The sequence below is a fragment of the Zingiber officinale genome, chromosome 9B (genome assembly GCF_018446385.1).
Source record: "Zingiber officinale cultivar Zhangliang chromosome 9B, Zo_v1.1, whole genome shotgun sequence".
Taxonomy (NCBI): Eukaryota; Viridiplantae; Streptophyta; class Magnoliopsida; order Zingiberales; family Zingiberaceae; genus Zingiber; species Zingiber officinale.
The window spans coordinates 81,420,642-81,431,102 of record NC_056003.1 but is presented as its reverse complement, the minus strand read 5'-3'; the positions used below and the strand labels follow the sequence as shown (position 1 = coordinate 81,431,102).

At 34.1% G+C, this 10,461-nt stretch overlaps 1 protein-coding gene across 1 annotated transcript in view; it reads right to left on the bottom strand.

Moving 5' to 3' along the window:
• Window positions 1-479: 479 nt before the first annotated feature.
• Window positions 480-10,461, bottom strand: part of LOC122025458 (helicase and polymerase-containing protein TEBICHI-like) — a 32,397-nt gene continuing 22,415 nt past the window's right edge. The window contains exons 17-27 of the mRNA XM_042584264.1: window positions 8,600-9,585; window positions 7,296-7,493; window positions 6,930-7,189; window positions 5,206-5,395; window positions 5,011-5,121; window positions 4,574-4,926; window positions 3,075-3,183; window positions 2,882-3,013; window positions 1,161-1,257; window positions 988-1,073; window positions 480-834 (exon numbers count right to left, since the gene is read on the bottom strand). Coding sequence (XP_042440198.1) covers window positions 1,003-1,073; window positions 1,161-1,257; window positions 2,882-3,013; window positions 3,075-3,183; window positions 4,574-4,926; window positions 5,011-5,121; window positions 5,206-5,395; window positions 6,930-7,189; window positions 7,296-7,493; window positions 8,600-9,585 — 2,507 coding nt within the window. The 3' untranslated portion in view covers window positions 480-834; window positions 988-1,002. The remainder of the gene's footprint in view (window positions 835-987; window positions 1,074-1,160; window positions 1,258-2,881; window positions 3,014-3,074; window positions 3,184-4,573; window positions 4,927-5,010; window positions 5,122-5,205; window positions 5,396-6,929; window positions 7,190-7,295; window positions 7,494-8,599; window positions 9,586-10,461) is intronic.

Genomic DNA, 10,461 nt, shown 5'->3' with positions numbered 1-10,461 from the left:
ACTAGGATTTTCCATCTGCCTAGCTTCACTCACCAGGACTTCCATTCTACCTAACATCCCAGTTAGGACTTCCCAGTCAAGTATCTGGTCAACCTTGACCTACTTGACTCTTCTTCAATCAATTTCTTATTGTCAAACATCTAAACTCAAACCAAGACTCAGCTTGGTCAACCAGGTCAACCTTGACCTGAGGGATGTTGCACCAACAGTAAATAATGCCCATTTTGTGTAGCAAGGTCATAGAACAGGTACAACATTCTGTTGGTTGTGAAACTTTGGATAGGCTTCTATGTGCAGATCGCTGAATTGTAGTTCACCGTCACTTGTTTTAGTTTCATTAGGATGTTCCTTCTGTCTCACATCACAAATGTGTTCCATGTATTTTGCAACAACACTTTCCTTTATATACACAGCCAAGAAAGAAAATTTAGAAGCATATGGAGGATAGGAAATGAACAAGTGACTACAATCTCAATCATATTGCTTTGAAAAACAAATATTCTAATATTATTCAAGAAATTCGTCTACAAATAGATGTCAGATAAACAGACGTCATTTTATTGTTGAAAAATGATCAGTGTGTACCGAAACAGAATTTCCTACAATTATGGAAGTAGAAAAAGAACAATGCAAAGAATGTAGATCCTGCTATGAGTCCATTAAGATTTTCTTCAATCCCCAACGGAAGGCCACAAGTTAATTTTGGTAGTCTTCCTTCACTGTCATACATCATAATTTTCTTATAGGTGCATGTATAGTTCATTTGATTGCCAAAATCTGAATAATTGATGAGAATATTATTGGCACACGTGAAATTTGAACCCCCAATGCATCCTGACACCAAGTTGCGATGAAGTATCATAACATAACTTCTATATAATATATAAAAATTTGGCATAATACCCCACAACTAACCAAATAACTCTAATATCCAATAACATAACAAAAGGAAAACCTGTTCTTAAACTGAACAGAAATTTTCAATACCTGCATGTGCAAGTTTTATGGTTCTAGCTGGAGAGGCTTTAGAGAACCCCATGTTTTGCCGAATTTTAGTTTGACCCGCAGAGGAACTGGAACAATCAACAAAGTTGCTAAGTACAATTAAACATAGACTATGATATCGAAATGGGGCAATAAAGTTCTGATTCATATGATACCAAGAAGTGATGCAGCATTTTCCATACACGACTGCAGAAAATTCCCTGCGGCTTTGATTAAACCTCGCTCAACTTCTAGTACCAATTCATCATGTACCTGATTGGTTAAGCAAAAGGACGGTGATTCAGTCACATTGAACGCACATCCAAAAAGTGCCCAAGAAGAGTAACGAATATTACAATTAATACCCAGTTAATTATCAGATAAAAGTAACTTCATATTTAGTAGTAAATATCACGTCAGTCGCATAAGGGGAAATCCAAAAGCAATCCTATATTTGTCAGAATGAACAGTTCCTTAAATTATAACAATAAATTGAATCAATATGCAGGTAAACCCTCTTACTACCACAATAACAGTATCATAAAGATTAACTGGTCATTATGAAATAAGAGACATACATATATGCCCATAAGCCAGAAATGTACCTAAGAATGACAGTAAGCACAGATTAGACAACAAATACTGTATGAATTTTGAAACAATGGAATTTCACAGGTTACATTGGTATCAAGATATGGTGTTGAATGTCCAAAAGTATCAAAACAACAGGGTTTTAGATTATGATTTTGGGACACTCTAGGCACCAATCTGATCACATTGACTTATAACCCAATGTATATAATCACGACTCTCCAAATAACACTTTAAACTCTAATTAACTTTTCCTATGCATATATATTAGGTATTTAGGCATGACATTATGATTATATTACTAATTTTCCATAAATTATTATATTTGTATAACTGTATTAAACTTCATATCACTCACATTGAGCTTTGTATTAATTGTATCAAGCTCTGTGCTACTTGACATATAGATATCAAGCAAATATAAAAAGAAATCAAGTTTCTCTCATTCAGCCAACATATATACCAATCACAGAATATTATACAAATCTCACTTGAATCACTAAATAAGACATGAAATTAAATCCATTAAAAAGTCTAATATACATATAATCCATAATTTCAAATATTACTAATACTTGATCTTTGACAGAAGAAACATGCATAAAAAGGTAATTTGTCCAATGGCTTGTTTAGTTAAACCATTGCATAGGAGTAATTAATTGGCAAAGTAAGATGATAATATTTTATCAAGAAATGCTTTTAAAGTATACTGAACAATTTTTTTTACACTGGTACTAGCTGAGCCATTATGTTTAAGCAGCACACCTTTGGACTATGTTATTTGCAGACAATACCATGGTAATTGGAAGTATGCAATTTGTAGACAATACCACGGTAATTAATGATAGTGTAAATAAATCAAATTGAAGGCTAGAATTATGAAAAGAAATTTAGAAACTAAAAGTTTCAAGTTAGATAAAACTAAAACTCAATATAGGAAATGTAATTTCAATAATAAGAAAAGAATAAATTAGTTAAAATGAATTGACATGAAATTCCTATAGGAGCTTTAGGCATCTTAAATTTATTATACAACAAAGATATATTAATAAAGATATAATTGATAAAATAAAGAATGGATAGTTGAAAGGGAAATGGACTTGTAGAGTCTTGTGTGATCATCATATGGCCTTTAGACTGATTAAGAAAATATTAGTGATGTATTCGGAAAAAATACACACAAAAAGTTAATGCACATAGCTCTACATAAACCTGTATGGAGGGATGACATCTATATAGCCAATTCCAAATAGTTGGGACAAATACTGTTTGGCAATGATAGAACAAATTTTCTGTCAATAACAACCTGCAAAATTATGCGGCAGTGTCCTTTGAGATTTGGATACTCTGCATTGATCCCATTGAAATTTGATCTTCCATCAACAATTGCAGAGTGAACATTTAGCATTGCCACCTTAACTATATCAGCAGCAGATCCCTGAATAGAAAAGTCACCTAAGAATTTTAAGCAAATAAGAACCATAAATAATCCCTGGTACCTGACAAATTGAGTTAACCGCTTGTCTTTGAGCTTTAGCTTTCTCTTTGTGGTTTCCAAATTTGATTTTCGATAGAAAACGCTTTCTTCCCATCAAGGTTTTGATATATCTGCAATGGTCATAGAGATCCAGAACTGAATACTCTTGGATGTGATACACAACCAATATTCTATTTTGACAGAATGAAATACTACAAACATTACAGGAACAAGATAGATGTTATGTTTTCCATATATTTCACTTGAATTAGAGGAAATCAAGAAAAGAAACGGCATTCAAAATCACAGTCAAGCAACCACACAATTCAAAGTAATGATCATTATGGTAGCATTTAGGAAAGAGAAACATTATATTGCATTATATATTTATATGTCATAAAGGATAATGACATTTATAAATTCAACATAAAAATCTTAAACATGATTAATTCTATCAAAATAATTAATTATATTTAAAGAATAGACATAGGACTGGGTATACCAAGACTAATATCTATTTTCATTTAAGGCTCCTGTCAAGTTATAGCATAGATACTATCTATGCCCAATTTGTTATATAAACTAGAATAACTCTAAAAAAATTAAACTAGACACGTGATAGAGAAAACATATAGATAGATAAATATTTGATATTTTCTTGGTCTAGTTCTCCACTATGGGCCATGAATATGCAACATGCAGATAAGATAGAATAGGATGAGACATTAGCTGACAAATCTCTCAAGTCATGTGGGTCCCTTAGAATCGGGAAATAAAACCAAAGAAGGAAATCACACAGTGAGGGCCCTAGAAACATTGCAGCGCATAAATAGCAGGCCAAACATAGTGATCAACAAGAAGAGGACAAGAGAATATGAAGAAAAAGAAAAAGAAAGATGGTTGTAGAAGGAAAGTAGGAATGCAACACAAAGGATTAAAATATAAATATACAGACTTTTGACATTTGCTCAAATCTAGTGCATCCTTTCATTATTTTTCAAATCTAACTCAATATTCATAAAACATGTTAAAATCTATCACCAATTAGATTTCCATTCAATATTCATCCATCATTAGCAGATGTGGCACTCACCAAACATTGCCAATTCAGCAAAGTGTATATTAGGATGCCTACATGGATTAATTGGTTGTCAAGCCCTTTACAACTCTAATAACTCACAAAAGGTGTAAACAAATTTTGGGTTTGAACTTTGAAGTACTCCTAGGTGTAAAATTGACCAGCACCCATGCATCCCTGACCTCTAGAGGGTGACCTACTAATTAAGGAATCAAACAACACTAATGTTCTTTGCAATCGGTCTTTCTGAAGTCAACCCATGCAGCTCAGTTGCAGATAAGATTGTGGTATCACGTCTTATTTGCAATTGACATTGAACTGCACATAGTTAAAAATAATGCATATTTCATTGCTCAGAAAGACCAGAAAATTTGCCATTTTTAATATTTAGACTATAATTAAGTGGTGTTGCTTCTAATTAACTGTGATCCAAGTAAACTAACCCTTTTTGTCGGCAAGATGAAACTGCTTCATCAAGCCAAGTAGAGATACCAGGAAATGAATATCTGAAGCTTTGAATTTTTTCTGCAGCTTCTTCAGGGCTGCATTGAAGTTGTTCTCCAAGCGCATTAGGACCCATACCATACAGGATGCCATAGACCAACCTTTTAGTGCAATCTCTCTCATCAGAGTTAATTGAGGATTCTGGCTTAGAAGTCCATCTTGAAGCCATCATTATAAAAACATCACCATCAGGTTTGCTTAAAAGTTCAATCAAAGGCAAATCTTTTGAGAAATGTGCCATTAGACGTAGTTCTATCTGAGAGTAATCAGCTGTCAGCAGCAACCAGTCATCCTGGAGCAAGATGATATTATGCAAGAGTTAGTCAATTTATATCTAAATAGGGCAACAGATGACAAAACTACAATGATGCATTACTTCAGAAGGAACAAATATGTCACGAGCATTGATCTGATGATTGCATACTATTGAGCTTGAGCTGAATTGATCAGTTTGATGGGTTGTAAAAGCTACCGTATGTTCAACACACTACATAACAAGCAACTCACTAATCAGTTAATTGTTCATGCACATGAAAGATTAGAATAATAATAAATAATAATAATAAAAAACCTGAAGATTTGGCTCCTCCATGGCAAGGCGCCCTGTTGCTGTTGATGCCTGGAGCCAATGCCCATGTATTTTGTACTTTTGTGACTTCATGCACAGTTGAGCCCTTGAACAAACTGATCCAAGTGTGCTGTTCAAGAGCTTTGACAGAGTTCGATGCTCCTTAATTACAGAAATAATAGGGTGCTGATCTCTGGAAAAGAAGAAAAAGTATATGTAAAATTGAAAAATTCTACCATACAAAGTTTGAGTTAATTTGACCCAGCACATAGAAACCATATACATCAACAAGATGGAAACTAGCACATCATAAATGTAGACCCAGCATATGTAGTCCATGCCCATTAACTTTAAGATAAGGATTAGTCTCATAAAAGGCAATAATTTTTTTTCCCCCAAAAAAAATCAAACATAATTCATATTCAAATTGGCATAAATGTTTCATAAAGCTTGTGTTTGGTTTCTTTTAAAAATAAATCAGGCCATCAAGATGCTATCATACAGGTAAAAACATGTAGCTTATTTCTAGGAAAAAGCCAGACCAATTGGAATCTTCGAAAAACAAACATAAATTTCACTCATTTAAGTCAGAATACATGTATAGGATGATTAGCAATCTCATTCACCTCTTCTACCATGGACTCCTTAGTCTATCCCAAAATAACTAATTATTTGGAAGAAATACCATGCACCACTACAAACCATGGTAATGAAGCATCATAACTCAACATGTCTCCTTATCTGCAGCATATTCTAGCCATAATAGCATATTTAAGTGGGGTGAAGTCTATTCCTACGTCAAAATAACTAGTCACTTAATAAGAGGTGATTTTTGTTATACAAATACCATAGACTACTGCACTTGTCCATTTGAGCATCCTAAGAAACCACCAATCTCAATTTTCATTCATAAACAACAAGGAACATTAATCCAAAGTTATCTTCCCTTTTCTCATTCATGCTCTGTAATATTTATCATAAACATCTTCCAAAGATACTAACAATGAGAAACAATATCCTAAGAACAGCTAAAATAATCAAATGTCAAAGAAAATAATAAATAATAACTCATAAATGAGAATGACTAATTCTAAGTGGAAGATACTCCTAAATATCACAAATGCAAGATGATCACATGCTGAGATGGCAATCATATCTTTTATGGTTCTCAATAATTTTGGACTTCACAAGAAGAACAAATTCATCAGCTTCCATCAAATTTAACCTCCAGGAAGCAATACTCCATCTGATTGACAGTTAAAACAGGCTTCACAATTTCTCCTATGATTTGTCAAATAACAAAGACATGCTGAATGGGAGTTTTGGCACAATGGTAAAGTTGTTGCCTTATGACCTTGTGGTGGTTTGAGTCGTGGAAACAACCTCTTACAATACAAGATAAGACCCAATGTGATCCAACCTCACATTGGCAAAAGCTTCGTGCATCGAGCTGCCCAATTACTAAGTCTATCTTCTGTCTTAAAAAACATTGCTCCAAATTGTAGGAAACCCAAGAACGCAATATCAAGGCTTGCATCTAAAATGGCAACTGCTTCTTAGAAGAGTTTTAGTACAAAAAGGTGAATTTATACCTAATCAACAAACAAGATACAGAAACAACAAACTATTTTATAGAAATTATGATCCAAACAATTATCAAGTACAATCTCTCAAAAAGAAACGACAGTAAGTGATAACAAGAAAATAAAATCTCTTAGAAAAGATACCTTAATTGATCCAAGGAATGCTTAGCAGTGCTAGGATGTAGTTTACCCTTCGCAGACTCCTGGGGAATTGGCAACTTTAAATGTGTATAAAGGACATTTGCAATATCTGCAGCATTATAGAGGGAGAAAGTAATTCCAGCCAATCTATAAGCCTCTTTCTCAAGCTCCTTTAACTTTCTTATTAAAATATGCCTATGATGAAGACACATTTCCATGTCAACACCTATGCCCCAAAGCTCCATGTCGGCAAGGACTTCAACCTATAGCAAATTTACAAGAATAAAGTATGAAAACAAATTAAGGTCATGCCCCCATGCCTCAATATCTGCAGCATTATTGAGAATTCTGAATAGCAATGAGTTGTACCAATGGATACTCAATCTTAGAGAGCACTTCAGCAAGTCCCTCTGAAGCAATTAGCTTTAACAAAAAGGAACTGAGAGCACGTATTTGTGCAACTCGACGGCAACAACCATTATGTGCTGCTTTACGCATTTGATTTTTCCATCTACCATCCCGATTAGCAGCTGCTGAAACATGACTAGGCAACCTTTTCTTGACAACCTACAGGTATGTCAAATCTAGCAAATGAAACTCCCCGAGAGTGTGGATTAAATCTGTCAAAAGCTTGCATGTTCCAATAAACATTCTTCAAGTTAACGAAGAAAAAAAAATGTCCACTTAATGTCGGTTAATTATTGATAACTTAAAACATGACAATTGGTGATATCTTAAAATTGGTGTCAACTTAAAGATCATCCATCTTAATCAGTATTTTTATCTTGCGAATTTTCTACATGCACATCTTGTATAGACTCTATTATCACATTTATGTCCACTCTTATTATTGTCTACTTTGGCCTCCAGCTACAGATTGGTCATTGAATTGGTTGATTCTTTGAATGTGATTTCTTGTTGAGGTATGTGGTTTAGTCAAGTTTGTTTACTCTGATATTACTTCAATTACACAGATTGAGTGAAGCTTACCTTTCGATCAACCAAACTCGGGCATGGCAACACACATTTCTTCTAAATCTTGCAACGGAGCTTCCACTTACTAGTAGTAGCATTTGGAGAAAAAAACCACCAAAGCAGGATAGTTACTACTAGTAACATACAAAAAGACTTACTAGTAGCTACTACTAGCATTTATCTAGCAGAAGCTCATACTTGCTAGTAAGTACCAAATGTGCAAAATACATTGAAATGCATTAGAACATTGTGTATTGTCAATAAACAAGACATTGGGAGGTTCATACTATGACATGAAAAATATCCAAAATAGAATATACATTTGAAATATTGAATAGACATCAAAAATTGCAGGACAGATGATGATCATGCAAAAACAGGTCATACATATCTAACAACTAATGTTTAGTTCATGAAACCTTTTACACTATCACATCTGCATTTTGAATTGTATATAATGAATACCTAAAATCGTAAATATGTATAGTACAATTTACGGGGGCACATGTATTGATTTGCAGAATAAGAAGCAATCTAGGTTGCAATTTGGAACACTATCAGAAACATAATGAAGTATGAAATAGTTGCGGAAGGTATGGAAACTTTATACTTGATCACAATATGAATTATACCATTTCATGGATCATAAATATATTTAAAACTAAAAAAAGCAAAAAATATATATTTATTTAAAATACCTTCTCTAGGTTTGGAGTGGATTTGCTTTCCTCATCAGGCCATAGTATCCAATTTGCCAAACACAGATCAACTCCATTATGCACAAATATATTAGGTAATGAAAGAAACGAATTATCAATAATCTCACTCTCATCCCATTTGACATTGCCAAAGTTGAGCTTCCCACATCTTTGAATGGAAACACATGGAGATTTTAGAGCCTGAATCTGAATCTTCAAATTCCAAGTTATCTTCCCAACACCATCTTGCCTCATGATTTTTGCAATCTTGCTCCATCTATTTCTAGCAAGATCCCACATGTCAAATTCATTCACATTACTGTAGGTCACAAGATCTTTAGAGAAATTGCAATAATAAACTGGTGAATTTTCCCAAGAAATGGCCAAGCCAAGGACTTCAAAAAGAATAGAAGAGTTTGGATTTTGTCGTTTTAAGAAGTGAAGATCAAAATAAAATTCATTAACTGAAGCCCACTGATCCAGAAAGAAATCAAATCCACCAGGAAAATTACTTGCTGGAATAGGACCATCAGGCGTGGTACCATGGTTATCCTCCTTTAGTCCAACCATAATTCCTTGGTCAGACATGACAGGCACGTCAACCATAGGATTAGGATGGCCAACTGTTTCATTCTTGATCAAGATTCTAGATGCATTACCATTATCATCTACACCAGCAGCCTTCAAACTAGAATTATTTGTCTCAATTGATGGTTCTCTATGATGATCTGCAAGTCGCATTTCAGTGAGTTGAACATCCTTGATAGGTTCATCCTTAGAACAGGCCAATTTTGAACCTTCAACGAACTCCTCAGCTACAGTAGAAAGTAAAGGCCGTGACAGCTGGGGAACATGAACTCCAAGTGATTTGAAAGCAGAAAATGCAGCAATTCTTGCTTCTTCTGCTTGGTCAAGAATGATTTTACGTGCACCGTTCTTTATCTTTTTAGCTATGCCAAGCTGCCTGCGTTGCAAGTTGGATTCATCTACACAAAGCAAAAGGATAAACTTTAAAAAAGAAAAGCTCATACCAGCAATATCTTATAAATCTGACATTAAACTAGGATTTGTAAAAAAAAAAATTAAAAAATAAATAAAAAAGAGGGAGGTCAACAAAAATTTAAGGAATGAGAAAAATAAATGTTATCCTACACTCCAACACCAAAATATAACTTGCCAACTAGACCTTGCAGAAACAAAAGTGAATATTCCTTGAGGATGCAATCCCATGAGACATCAAACACATCATAATTTATGCAGCAACAAAACATGTATCATAATCATATGAATCTCAATAAGAATACAATTAGATTTTATATGTGCACTTTGTCTCTGAATTGAACTGAATCAAGAATTGGTATGATTCAATTCAAATAGACAATTTTGATACAAACTGGATGTGCAGTGTAAAAACATAGACTTAACCCCCTATCAACAAGAAAAAGGCCTGTGTAAAAGTTCAGGGTTAAAATAAATACTTCCTTGCTCCTTTCTTCAACCACCTTCATCATCATCCAAGTATCTTCACCATCTTCTTGGCACTACCATACAACATCAGAGACCCTTCTGAAGCCCTCATCCTCAACCAGCCATCTTTGTCACTATATTAAACACCAAAACACTATAGTGACCCTTCTTCACCACTCATCCTCAACCAGCCATTTTCGTCTTCGATACTATGACATTTACAATTACCTTAATAGTCATCCTCAACACTGGTCCTTAGTCAGCATCTAAGAGGACATTAGCAACACATCCATAGAGACAAGTAGCAGTGGGAAGTTTTTTTTCCTCAATTGAACATCTACATCAATGGGCAGTGGGCAAAGCTTCCAAAGTTCTCAATTTATATGAGATTTCAT